This window comes from Emiliania huxleyi (genome assembly GCF_000372725.1).
Source record: "Emiliania huxleyi CCMP1516 chromosome Unknown EMIHUscaffold_17, whole genome shotgun sequence".
NCBI classification, from domain to species: Eukaryota; Haptophyta; order Isochrysidales; family Noelaerhabdaceae; genus Emiliania; species Emiliania huxleyi.
Genome location: NW_005200881.1, coordinates 242,958 through 256,925, shown reverse-complemented (window position 1 = coordinate 256,925; position 13,968 = coordinate 242,958). Strand labels below are relative to the sequence as shown.

General features: G+C 62.1%; 2 protein-coding genes across 2 annotated transcripts; one reads left to right on the top strand and one right to left on the bottom strand.

Moving 5' to 3' along the window:
* Positions 1–8,450: 8,450 nt before the first annotated feature.
* On the top strand, positions 8,451–9,147 carry EMIHUDRAFT_352566 (hypothetical protein). Its single transcript, XM_005784406.1, has one exon. It carries the CDS (start codon positions 8,473–8,475, stop codon positions 8,998–9,000), a length of 528 nt encoding a protein of 175 aa, XP_005784463.1. The 5' UTR covers positions 8,451–8,472; the 3' UTR covers positions 9,001–9,147.
* Positions 9,148–9,847: 700 nt separating this feature from the next.
* On the bottom strand, positions 9,848–13,921 carry EMIHUDRAFT_202572 (hypothetical protein; the record flags this gene model as incomplete). Its single annotated transcript, XM_005784405.1, has 3 exons — positions 9,848–9,860; positions 9,937–10,310; positions 10,385–13,921. 3 exons carry the CDS (start codon positions 13,919–13,921, stop codon positions 9,848–9,850), a joined length of 3,924 nt encoding a protein of 1,307 aa, XP_005784462.1.
* Positions 13,922–13,968: the final 47 nt, after the last annotated feature.

Here is a 13,968-nt window from a genome sequence, read left to right as displayed (position 1 = left end):
CGGCGGCGGCCCTCTCACCTTCGGTCATCTCAGAGCTTCCTCAACTTTCTCTACCCTGGCTGATTTGCCCACAACATGTACATGTTGTGCATGCACCCTCTCTCTCTGAGGGACTCTGTTGTGCGAGGCGTGAACCGCGCCATTCGCTCTCGCCTGGCAACCCTGTCTGCACGTCTCGCGCGCGCGTGAACAGGGCAGTTCGAGAGGCTGCAGCCCAAATTCTGGCAGCAGCTGCGACTTCCAAGTAGCCACCTCTGCTGCCGCTGCCACACTGAGCGCTCGCACGTCGCCATAGGCGCCCACCTCAGCCCAAGCCCATCGATGCGGAAGAGCACCATTGGCACACCACTCGGCGTATTACGCCCCTCCAGCAGCAAAAAGCAGCGGCGGAGCTTCGACTTTGTGCGCCCACGTTCGAGTAAAAGCAGTCGCTGTGATGTCGCCACCGACCCTTGCGACCTTGCAAAGGCTGGCGACCACGTGCCGCGGAACGCGCAAACCCGCGTTCGCAAATGCTGCCACAGTCGGGCTGTCAGGCAATACACCCGGGACCCGCTCCCGTCGAGCACGCCCGCGTGGTCCACGTTCGTATACCGCCATCGTCGAGAAGATGCTGGCGGTCACCGCAGCCAATGCCGAGTACACGTCATCCGGGAATGGGCCGTACAGCACGCGCTTCTCCCACTGCAACCCGTCTTGCGCCCCGTCGGGCACAAGTGCTAGCAGCGCGCGGACAATGTGGATGTGCCGCTCGTTGACGAAGGAGAGAGTACGCATCCACCACCCGCCCTTCGGCGCCGCCTGAACCACTAGTGGCTGCCCCTCAACGCCAATGTCGACACGCCTTCCCCACGAGAGAATGTAATCGGCGATGAGAGCCTCTCCCTCGCCGCACGCAAAGAATGCCCGCACATCGTCGCGCGTCCAAAATCTGACAGTCCCGTCAGTCGTGAGGGCGAGCCATCCGTCAAAAAGGCAAACACGAGACCCCACCATCGCCTCCAGCCGCTTCGACCCAGGCTGAAAGCTCGCAATCTGGGCAAGGACAGCGCTGGCGTAGCCGGCGCTGCCCGGCGTCTGCGCAACAGCCAGAGCGATAGGCTGCTCTCGTCCCTGCACACTCTTCAGTCTCTGACCATACGCGGTGCGCTGTGCGTTGGTTGAGAGGGCCGCGACCTCGGCTGGACTTGCATATGGCGTCATCTCCCTGACGCTCGACGCACAACATACATGTGCTGCAGGGAGTGGCCGAGTTGTGGTTGACAGCGTGCTTGCAATGCCGACACAGCCACCACTCCGCCCGCAGCTGCGGCATCGTGCGCCATTCGGCAGCCGACGGTGCCTGTGACCGCGCTGCGCTCGCAGCTGCAAAGACACCGCCGCAAATGCCGCCGGACCCGCATCCGGAACAGCCAGGATTCCAGCTGCCGTCGATGCTCCATCCCCCGCAACAAGCGTGCGATGCTGCAGCACTGCACCGAGAGGCGCAGCAACCTCGACCCGGGTGTTGCTCGAATCCGTAACGCCCGCCGGGCGAATACGATTGCCTGGTCCTATCGCCAAAAGGCCCTGCTCCTCCTCTTGTCTGGCAGCAAACGCAAGCTGCGGCACAAGCCGCGTTGGCGCAGAGGAGGCGGCAAGCCTCAACGCGCCTACGCCCGTGGCATGCCGCCGGATCGGGCCAAGACTAAGGCTGCAGGAGTCGGCCTCGGCTGCTGTGCGAGGGCCCTCCCGTTGAGGTGTCCATCTTATGTGCAGTGGGGCTACAACTGTAGCGCGTCGGCAGGATCCCCCAAACCGTCGTAACCCCCCAAATTGAAGTCGACCGCCAAAGCTGCCCCCCCCCCCCCCCACACACACACACTTTAAACCACCATAAACACATCAGTCTGCAGGGGCTCCAGGCCCCAAATGACGTGTGAGTGTTAGAGTTGCTCACTCAGCCACTCGAAGTGCTCCTCTCTCTTCAACTTCATTATGCGCGCCGTAGCCTCAAGTCATCATAATGACCATTGACGGGATCCACCTCTGCACCGCTCCCGTCTCGCCGTTAGTCTACAGCCGCCCGCGGCCCCGCCACAATTGTCGATTTTGCACGGAAGGTCGTCCGAGCGAGTCTAGGTACTTTCTTCAAAATTCCCGATACAATAACTTACTCGTTGGGCTCAGTCCTGAACTGCAGATGAATTGTCTTGGAGAGCTTCTGCCCCTCGCCGAACGGCATCTCCATCTCCACGGAAGCGGACTCCGCGGCCCTGTGCGCCATAGCGGCCCCGCCGTACGCCATCATGGGCTGCGGCCTCGGCTGGTTCTGCATGCTAATGGGCCGGTCTGACATCACCATGACCGGGCCGAGGGTCCTCCTGCACCCCTTGGCGTAGAGCTCGGCCTTGAAGTACGCGTCCTCCATCGTGTTCTCGAACAGCTTCATGAAGTTCTCCTTCTTCCTCTGGTCCGAGACGTAGGGGTGCGTGCCGTGCACGTTGACCTCGGTGGTTTCCGCCTCGAACCGCGACGCCAAAGCGTAGATCTGCGGCATGAGCTTCTTGTCCTCCGTGGAGACGTCGATGTTGAGGGAGACGGTGGCGCTGTAACCGAGCACGAACTGCTTCTCGTTGATGCACTCCCTTATCGGTTCACCGCAGGCCGTCCATCTTGACGTTCTTGTCCTTAGACAGCCCGAGCTCGTCCTGCAGCGCCAGCATGAAGGCGTTGGCGATCTCGTGGTACTGGTTCTGAGCCAGCGACGCGGTGTTGATCCCGACGCTCCGGCAGTTATCTGAAACCTGGACTTTGACCATGTCGAACGCCACGACAAGGGTGCCGTCGCCCTGGATGTACAGGGTTCCATACTCCTCCTCGCCGCCCATCGAAATCGCCGCCGCCCGACACGTCAAATTGCGACGGTGGCGCGCCCGTGGCGCCGCCGGCGCCGGACGTGGCCTGCCGTGGAGGTGCGCTGCCGCCATCGCCGTAGCCCCACCGAGGCGGCGGCAAAGGCGGAGTCGGTGGGTAGCCACCGCCAACCTGCCCGCCGCGGCAGCGCCGCACTAGTATCGCCGAGCGCGACTGGCGACCACTTGCGGTCGCCGCTTCAGACACCATGAGGAGCCCGATCATTGTGGTTTGGTGGCGTCCGTCCGCGATCACGTGTCGTTTTTGTGCGCGACCCGGGATTTCTTTCCCTGCTTTTTGTAAAATTCTTTGAGAGTCTATCATTGTGGCGTACACGTAAAAAGAAAGAAAGAAAAGAGCAGTCCAAACGAGGGGATGGGGGAGGATGACAGGGTCCCCACCTGCACGAGCAGGATTTTCAATGTATGTGGCTCTTACGATTTGGAAGGACGATTTAGGTGTAAAGAAAGAAAGAATTCTACGAATACAAGCCCCTCTCGAAAGAAAGAAAGAAAACAACGCGGCAAAGGATTTAGGCGTGCGCGCAGTATTTTTCAGCGCGGCGCTTGACCCCGACCGCCATCCGCTCGACTGGTCTGCCTCGCCCCACCCCACGCCTCCTGTCAAAGCCGCCCCGCCGCCGGACGCCGCGCGCTCCGTGCCAGCCACATTCTACACACCCGCTTCATTCCTCCCAACGGGAAATTCCGCCGCGCTTTCAGGAAAACAGGCGTGGCTGCGCGGATGTCTGCGGCCATCGTGGTGGGGCTGCTCGCTGCGCCTTCGCCGTTTGCGCACACCGGCGCGACCGAGGAGCAGGTCAAGGCCAAATACACAAAGGCGCGCTCTTCCCCGGGCGCCCTCCCCTCCCATTCTGCCGGCCCGGCCGTCCTGCAGGGCCCTGCACCAGCTCAATCGCGCCTGCCGTCGCCCCTCCCCCTTGTCTGCCAGGTGGCGGAGCTGTTCGAGGAGCTCAAGGCGACGTACAAGCCGCTCATGGAGGAAACGGTGCACGAGCGGGTCCCCGAAATGTTGCGAGGCGAGCGAGCGCTGCCCGATCCCCCCCCCCCCCCCCCCCCCCCCCCCGCCCGCCCCGCCCGTCCCCTCATCGTCAATACCTCCTGCCCCACTGCAACCCTCTGTGTTGCCTCCGCAGGCGGTCGGGGCGGCGCAGGCGGTGACGGGCGCCTTCAAGGGCAACACGATGATCACACACCTCCCCTTCATATCTGCCCTCATCGGCTCCACCGCGCAAGCCGCGGCGCCGCCCCCGCCGGAGTACCACTACGAGTACGGACAGGCTGGTCCGAAGTGAACGTGCCACGGCCGACGCACCTTCGCACGTTTGCTTCCTCCCACTCGCCTAGCCACTCGCTCGTTTCGTTCGTGAAGGTGTGCCGCGGGCGTGAATGTCAGAATGATGCCGTCGCGCTGTTTGTTTGTCCGTTGACCGCTTCCTCTATTGTATTTTTGCGTGAAGTTCTTTAGGTAAAAAAGAAGATTAAAACATAAAAGATAAAACGATAACGGAAGAACATTAATTGAAACATAAACGAGGTAAATCGTATCGAAAAGCGCGCTCACAATACACCACAAAAAACTGGGAGTGGGACGACCGCGGCCGCGCGCGGGACGAAGACAGGAGTCAGGAGACAGGACAGTGGACAGTCAGGTCCCCACCTTTGCAGGATTTTGCCTAGGCCGAGGGGGGGAGAGAGAGATTTTTAGCAATACCAAACAACTCTAACACTCACACGTCATTTGGGGCCTGGAGCCCCTGCACAATGATGTTTATGGAGGTTTAAAGTTTGCGGGGGGGGGGACAGCTTTGCGCGGTCGAATTCAATTTTGGGGGGTTTAGCCCTGTTCATGTTTTTCGAGGGGGCCCTTCGAGCGAAATTGGTTTTTTCCCTTTCTCTTTCGGCCAGGATTCGGGCTCCTATAGCCGTCTACAGTTCCGGACGGGCATTAAGAACGCACGGGTTCTTCGCCCAGCCTCAGGTTCTTAGCTAAGTTGGTGCTCCGTCCTGGGCCGAGCCTCAGGTTCTTAGCCGTGGGGGTCGTTCCGAGCCGTGTGGGTCTTGCTGGAGGCCGAGTAGGATCGGATAGGTCAGGACTGGACTGGACATGGGCGTGGACGTGGACATATGTGCATGCACATGGACATGCACATGCACAACAACAACATGGACATGGACATGGACATGGACATGGACATGGACATGGACATGGACATGGACATGGACATGGACATGGACATGGACATGGACATGGACATGGACATGGACATGGACATGGACATGGACATGGACATGGACATGGACATGGACATGGACATGGACATGGACATGGACATGGACATGGACATGGACATGGACATGGACATGGACATGGACATGGACATGGACATGGACATGGACATGGACATGGACATGGACATGGACATGGACATGGACATGGACATGGACATGGACATGGACATGGACATGGACATAGTGTTGTGCGCTGAGTGTGCGCCTCGGACATAGTGTTGTGCGCTGAGTGTGCGCCTCATGCCGATTGGCATGGGGGGTGGTGTTCGCGAGTTTTGCAAGCTCTTGGATGACGTCGATGGCTCTGTAGAACCCAGGCATAGCCCAGCCTCAGGTTCTTAGCTTGGCCAGCGGGATTCAGCCGAAAGGCCAGCCTCAGGTTCTTAACGCCAGAAGTTCTTAATGCCCGTCCGGAACTGTAGAGGGGGTCTGTGGTTCCCGAAAATCGCGAAAAAAATCGGCCCCTAGATGCTAGTTGCTAGAACTTGGAGCACTTGGAGTGCAGTTGGCATCCTCACATCCAGGGCCGGGGAGCTAAGAACCTTCCTATCTGGAGCCGTCGCGGGGCGGTGTGGGGCCCGCCCCTACCTCTCGACCTATTATGTGTCAGTCTACAGAGTAATGGAAATCTCTAGTCTTTTTTAGAGATTGAGAGCTTAAAGATTTGAAAGACTCCACTCGGGTCTACAGTGCTACCCAGAGATTTGAGACCAGAGATTTGAGACTTGAGACCTCAGTCACTCGGCCTCCGGTGGGATACTTTGAGATTAGAGACCAGAGACTTGGAGAATGAGATTTCCCACACCAAAAGGAATCTGCGGTCGAGTTTGCTCGAGATCCAAGATTTGAGACTGAAGATTTGGACGGCCTTCCAACCTAGAGATTTGAGAGCTGAGATTTGGAGATTTGCGGTGTGAATACTGATAAGAGCCTCGAAGCTTCTAGAAGGGCTGGGTGGGTTTGACCTGCAGGAAGATTGAGGTCTGAGGTCTGAGATTTGAGATTTGAGATTTGAGATTGAGATTTGGGGCCCGGGAGATTGGGTCTGAGATTTGAGATTGAGATTTGAGATTAAGATTTGGGGCCCGGGGAGCCTGCGGCGCCATTTTAATCTGCGCTCCTCTTTATGGCCTGCGGCGCCTGGCCTGAGCTTGGATGTGTAAACGAGTCCGCCAGGGCGGTCTGCAAACACGGAGCGCGCTGCGCGCGCGGTCTACGCAGATGAGAGGCTTTAGCCGATGCCGCGAACGAGGATATTGCAAACAGGAACGAGGACATTGCAAACCGGAATACTGTATAGGGGCGGGGCTACCAGTAGGTGGCTAGTGCACCGAGGTGGACGACTCGAGCGTTCCTACAGAAACATGGACGCTTGTTGAGACGAGTCCGCGACACTTCCCTGATTCACGGCTCGAATCGCCTGTTCTCGCAGATCAGCCTCCGGCATTTCATGTGTCCGTCAATGATGTAGCACAAGCAGGTTCGACCGGAGTCCTTGGGCTCGAGGCAGACGAGCTCGTGCTCCCTTCCCCACTTGTCGGTGAAGCGAAGCAACGATGAGCGAGTCAGCGTCGAAGCGGCCGGTCTTTGGGTCGCGACGCATGGTGTAGTCTAGCAAGGTCTCGTCGAGGTGGGTGGGCGACGCAAAGCTCAGCGGCTCCTTGGGTAGTTGGAGCTCGTCGCGCCAGCGGAGGAGCGTCCACGCGAGCCAGGCGTGGGACAGCGCTATCCGCAAAGGCTCGACCAGCTGCGGCGGCTCGTCGGCAAAGGTCGTCCACTCCTTGGCGTACGGCTCAAAGCCGGTGTGCGAGTGGAGCATCTGCGTGTCGAGGCGCCACAGCATCTCGCCCTCAAAGATGATGTCTCGCGACAGCTGGACGTACTTGCGAGTCTGATCCATCGCGCCGTCATACGGCACCTGCTTGCCCTGAGCCAGCCGAGTTTCTCCTCGGCATATGAGAGGTTGTGCTTGGCGCGGCAATTTGGGCAGCGCTTGCAGTAGAGGAGCCCGCCAAAGCGCCCGTGCGTGCAGTATACGGTCGGATGGACGGGCTCGTCGCTGACCACAAGGCACACCTTCTGCCCTTGCAAAGCGCAGACGGCGCAGAACTCAATCTGCGGGACCAGGTGGAGCGGCGTGGATTTCTCCTGCTCATGGAAGCGCTTGCGGTCGAGAAGATCCACGAGAGTGCTGATGCCCGCCTCGCTCTCGATGCTGCTGACGAGGACGTTGATGGTCGTGGACGCGTGCTTTGTTTGCATGTCGGCAGCGATGAGCTCTGCGCGGTCGGGTGTGTCGACTGGGTAGCGGGCCATGCCGAGGAGAAGCGCGACGATCTCGTCCTCACTCTCGAGCGGCCACAGCTTCGTGGAGAACCGCCTCAGGCCGGCGGCGAGATGGACGGTGTCGGCGGCGCAAAGCATTGCAAGCCGAGCGTGCCTCTTTCAGTCTCAATCTCAAATCTCGAGTCACGCTGCCCTATCTATACTCGAGTAGATTTCGGTGGTCCCGCAAGTGATGTTTTTCGAACGATGCGAGATAAAGGCGTTGGAAGGTTGAGGAAGTTCACAGCATTCTGCATCGAAAACGGAATCTCTCTTGCTTGCAGTCTCAGTCTCTCCCACCCCTCATCGAAATCTCAAACTCCCAAAGCGAAAAGGAATCTTGTCCATTTGAGATCTCACGCGCTTCCTCTAGAAACTCACACCGAGCGACGGGAAGACTGAGATTTCGTGGCTGAAGTCTCGACGAAGATTTGGGAGATCTCAAGGGCGGGACTAGAGACTGAGATCTGCCCTGAAATCTTCAGGTCTCACTCCTCTCAATCTCTAAGAAAGACTAGAGATTTCCATGACTGAGTCTACAGTCAGTGTCAACCCGACGGGCGGCAGCCTCGAGGGCGCGACACGGCAGCGTGCCGCGCATCTCCCTCCCGCCCGCGCTAACTCGCTCGTGGCCGCGCCATGCCTGACCCTCCCCAAGCTGCTACGAGCACGGAGCCTGACGCACGCCGAGCGCATCGGCACCGGCGGGCGGGGCGGCGGCGGAGGCAGGCACCGGCGCCCACCAGCCAGGCGAGGCTGACTGACACAAGACTGACCAGCCAGGCAGGCAGCCTCCCCCGCGTCTGCGCCACGCGGCTGGTTCGGGAGAAAAACATTCACCGTACCTACCGTTCCAGTGAGATCTGTGGCACCTCAAACCCTCTCAAGGACCCACCCAAGGCGGCTTAGGAGCCAAACCCACTCCCCAATTGACCCCGCAATGAGGCTGCTCACCTGGCTGTGCTCGGTGGCGGCCGTGGCCTCCGGCTCTGGTCGCACGGAGCACGCTCCGCGCAGCCGGCAGCCGCTGCTGTCGCCGTTGTCAGGCCGCACGCTCTACTTCCTCACCGCGGTGAACCCGATGCTCGCCGCCCTCAGCAACGACTACAGCTCCCGCGTCCAAGTGCCCGGCAGCAAGACGCAAAAGCCAGAGGGCATCGTCTCGGGTGTGTACCGCACACTCTTCTACTTTGCTCGGCTCAAGCCGCGGCTGATGTTCTCCGTCGGTGCCGCGCTGCGTGCGCTCCAGATGACGACGGCGCTGCAGGTGCAGCGGCCTCACGCTCACCCAGCGCTCGACCCGTCTGTCCGCCTGGAGTGCCGTCCCCACCTGGTCGCCCTCCCCACACCTATACCCTCCCCGCGCTGCCTGGCCAGTTTGTGTTTGACCCTCCCGCGGGCGTGGGCGCCGGCCTCAACCTCCTGTCGCTCGCCTCCGCCTCCCGCTGGCCGGCGATGCTCGTGCTAGGCTGGGCGGCGAGCCAGGGCGCGTGGCGGCTGCTCGGCGCGCGGCCGCCGCCGCAGTCGCCGGTGCCGATCACGGTGTCGGTCCTCAGCGATCCCGAGACGGGGAAGAAGCAGGTGATCCCGATCAGCGTCGCGATTGACCAGTTCCGCGGCCGCCTCGCGCGAGGGAGGCGGAGGGCTGACGAGGATCCTTCGAAAGGCCGCGGCGGCTGACGGGAGGAGGTCCGCTTCAGCGAGCCCTCTGCCCTCTCTGCCCTCTCGGAGATCGCGGTCCATGTTGTCTTGTGCGCGTGTTTTAGTCTCGATTTGTGCGTGGTGTGCTCTATTTGCCCGAGAGGTACAGGACTTTGCGGAGATCAGCAGGAGGATGTACGACGAGATTAGGAGCAGCAGGGACCCGAGGGACCATGTGGAAGACGGCTAGTGCTAGTCCCCCATCGCGCATCGGGAGGACGACCCCGGCTAGTCGCCGACCACAGTCCACACCCACAAAGAACCCTGCACAAAGATCGCAAGGGCGGGGACCTGTTCCTTTTTACCCATCTCACAGTAGAGGTGTCCGTTTTTATTTATTTATTTTAACTTTCGTGGACATCTCGCATGGTTGTGCGAGGTTACCCGAACCGCACTCCAAGTACCAAAGACCAAGTCCGCTCCAAGTGCTCCAAAAAGTGCCTCGCGCCATCTTGGCTTAGCCTCTACTAGTCCTGTAGTCAGACTTCAGGGCTGTAGCGATTTCATTCATGAAAACAAACCCCCGGGCCGCGCCCGGACCGCGGGCGGTTCCACACCGCACAAAGCATCTTCGCGCTCTGCGTTTTTGACATCGCCGCGGACAATCCCTCTCTCTACTCGCTCACCCTGCATAACGTACATCTGCGGCGCCCCCGGTCGCCAGTCCCGTCTCCCCTTCGGCCCTGTCGGACACGTTCTCTACCTTTTGTGCGAACCCGACGGGCCTAACCGGGCGTCTCCAGACGGCGGCGGTCGCGCGACCGGAGGGTTGTAGACCGGGAGCGTCCCCCGCACCTCGTAAATCCACCGCACGTCCTCCGTGTCGATCACCAGGGAGCCGCGCAGCGGCTTCCCGTAGCTGTCGGGCGAGTATGTGACGGTGAAAGTGGTGCCGACGTTGCCGCTCAGGACCCCCGCGGCAGGGCTCACAGCAAACTTAGCGGGCGAGTCGCCGGTGAAGAAGGCGCTGAACGGCGCATCCGCCTTCACCACATTCTCGAGCGTGAAGGAGACCGCCGCCGGCTTGTTGATGGCCGCCGCGATGGTGATCACGTCCTCCGCCTCTGGGTCCTCGGCCTCAAGGAGCACATCGTAGCGCCAGCAGCCACCCGACGCTCTCGTCACCACGAGAGGTTCGGCGTGGTTGCAACGCCACTCAGCTCCAACGGCAACCCGAACTCGACACGGCCCACTGCCTTTGGCTCGAAGCTCAGCGAGAGCTTGAGCTCCCCAGGCGTAGGCGACCCGCCCCCTGCCACAGCGCCGGCCAGCACCGTCCGTGGCGTGGCAGCGGCGGCCTCTGCCGCGCCCAACGCAGGGGGCACGGTTATTCGATAAAGCCGTTGGTCTACCCCACCGACGGAAGAGGCGCCGTCCGCCTCGCCTCCGCCGTTCTCTCCCCCCGCGGCAGAGTCGGGCCGTTTGGCGATGAGCTGCAGTGGCGCGTCCTCATCATCGTCCTGCATGCCGGTGACGCCCGTCACAGTCGTCGAGACCTCTGCAGCATCCATCTCTGCGCGCATGGCCTCGGCCTCCTGCTGCGCGCGCAGCTTTAGCTCGAAGCCAGGGAAAGCGCTCAGGTCGCACCAGATCACAGCAGGTACTGGGGAGTCGTTTGACAGCGAGACTGGCATGTGCGCCGACGAGCCGACGATGACAGGTCCGAACTCGAGGTGCTCCTCGAGGAGCCGCACAGCCGGTGCGATGGCCTCGAGCGAGAGGGGCAGCTGGACCCGCTTTCCGTACCGAACAAGTGCCTCGATCGTGGCCTCGATTCTAGCTGGTGCCTCAATGAGCGCGTCTACAGCCACCTCGAGCACGTCGCCCGCCGGCACGACGCCACTCATCGGCTCGAGTCTCACGCCCACGGGGAGGCTCTCGGGCCTGAAGCTGAATGCGGCCGGGCTTTGCCCGGCATTCTTCAGCACTGTCACCCGCTGTTGCGCCGTTCCGATGGCAATGGTGCCGAAGGCAATAGTCTTCTCGACCGGTGCCAGCCGAGCTTCCACGAGCCCCGGAGCACGGCAGAGCAGTGTCGTCGACAGCCCGTTCTCCACCGAGCAAACGAGCGCGTGCTCCGGGTGGCAGCCGAGCTGGGGCTCGAACTCGACGCTGAGCGGAAGGCGACCCTTGGGTGGAACGACCCCCTCGCTCGGCTCGACCGAGTACGGGGACCTGCCAGTGAAGTCGCGCGGGTGGCCCCAGCGGAAGGTAGCCGGGTGCGTGCCGCGATTCTGCAAGACGAGTGACTGCGAGCAACTGGATGCGGCGTCGCCGGCTCCGAAGGAAAACTCGAGCTCCTCGAGCGGCGTGCCACGTGCATTGACGAGGTGCAGCTCGAGCGGTACGACCTGCGCGGTCACCGTCATTCGGAACGCGTGGATGCCGTTGATCACGTAGGCAACCGTCCGGCGGTACGTGCACGGTTCCCCGCAGCGGAAAGTGATGTCGAAGCCGGCAGTCGCCTCTGGCGGAACCACCTGCGATGGTGGCCAAGACGTTTCGAGCTCGGGCTCGTCGCCAGCCTTGACCTCCACGAGGACCGAGGCGTTCAGGCCGCTCACAACGCTGAAGTTTCGAGACACCGTCGTGAAGGCGGAGACCGTGCCGAAGTCCAGCGTCTTTGGGCCGCAGGCCACGGAGAGCAGCTCCTTTGGGCCGAGCGGCTGCTTGCACTCACGAATCTCCTCGGCGCTTTCGGGAACCTCTTTGAACTTGCGTGGCGCAAGTGTGAGTTGGTCAAAGATTGCAGGCCGGCGCATGCCTGCCTCCGTCGCCTGCGAGCCCGGCGCCGCGTACGGCCGCTCCAGCCATAGCGGCTCGCGCGGCGCATCAATTTCGGGCCACGGCGCGTTTAGGCCGGAGAAGGGGTCAAGCCCCAGAGAGACCCCGAATGCGAGCTCGGCCGGATCGATGCCCGAACGGCGCGCCCGCCGTGCCGCCTCGCGCTCCTCGCGGCTCCGCGCTATGAAGGTCGCGTAGACCTGCTTGTGCTGCGTGCGCTCGAGCTGCTCCGCCGACGTGAGCTCGAGGCCCGTGTCCATCTGGTCGATCCGGTCGAGCGCGTCGTCGTCGGCGCGTGCGCGAAGCGAGACGCGTCGTCTCGAAGCCCGCAAGCTGCCGTCGGTAAGGCGGTGCAGCTGTGTGGCCGACTCCTCGATCCGTCGTGTCGACTCCCACAGCGCCGGCCGCGACCACTCTGGCCGCGAGGATGTGCCGCCCGATACGAGCCGCGGCGGCCGCTCGAAGTCCTCAGGTAGCGTGTCGACACCTCCCTCGAGCACGCGCCGACGAGGAAGCGCGCAGCCGCCCCACAGCTTGAGTGGCAGCTCGCAGACGGCGCCGCCGAAGCCACGCAGGCGGGCATTCGCCTTGAGCTCTCCGAGCTGGTGCGGCGAGAAGCGGACGTATACCTCCGCCTCGCCATGTGCAGGTAGCGAGCCCGAGGAGGGCGTGAGAGAAAAGTGGGCTGGCTGACTTAGCGACCAGTCCATGGGCAAAGTAGACTGATTGCGCAGCGTGACCTGCCGGTCCAGGTAGTCGTACTGCGGGACGTCACCGAAGACAAGCGTGCCCTCGCTCAGCGAGAGGCGCGGGACGACACCCTCGCCAGTCAAACGGAGCGCCAACGCCTGCCCCGTCTCGACAGACTCCAGCTGAAGCTCGATTGCCAGAGCCTGGCCGTCGTCAGGCTCGGTCTCTGGCGAGGCCAAGAAGCCCTTGGCGTCGCTCGAGGCGTTTGGTTCGCGCGTCGGCCGGAAGATGGCCTCGATAGTGCACGTCCCGTGCGGCGGCAGCAGGCCCATTGCGGGCTCAATCGAGAGCGACGCTGCGTGCGGGTCGAATGTCCCCGTCTCGTCAGCGTCTGCGTCCGCGCTCGGGTTGAGAAATGCAAAGTCGACGGCAGACGGCCCCGTGTTGACGGCCGTGATGACGCGCCGAGCCTCCAGTCCATAAAAGAGCCGGCCAAACGAGACGGCAGTCAGGGGTTCGCCACTTTCACTGTCGCGCAGCTCCAGCGCCTGCCGCTCAACAACTGCACACAGCCCGACTGCAGGCGCGGCCGGGGCATGCTCGCGCTCGTCGTCGACTCGAAGGCGCAGCGTGCAGCTCGCCTCACCAAGCTCGGCCGCGCTGCACTCCACCCTTGCAGTCGCACTGCCACCGGCCGCAACCTCGAGCCGAGCGGGCAGCAGCCGGAAGGGAGGCGTCCCTCCTTCCCTCATCGGCTGACCTCCTGGGCCGAGCAGCTCACTCAGGCTCACGACCCCTGGCAGCGATCCCACATTGCGCAGTTCCAATGGCCGCACCGTTGGCGCGCCTTGCGCCACCGCCCCAAAATCAATGTCTGCCACGGCGCACCGTATGACGGCGCAGCGAGGGCGCACTTCAATGGGCACCGTTATCAGCGACGGCGCGCCATCGTCACGGTGGCTGGCCTGCACTATCAACCTGTCGTCGAGCGGCTCGACCACGTCGGTTAAGTATGCCAGCTCAGCACGGAGCTCCAGCCCGGGGGCCAGGTCCACATCGCTTGCCGATGAGAGCCGCAGTGTTGCCGAGCACGGCGGCACGATGCGCACGCGGCAGCGTCGAACAGACGTGTTGCGAACAGCTACCGCGAGCACGTACTTGATCCCCTCCTCGACTTGAGTCAGCTCCAGCCGAGGAGGGTGCACCTCGACCATGGTTGTCATGTAACGCCCGCCCAGAGGGTTCTCAACAACTTCTCGGT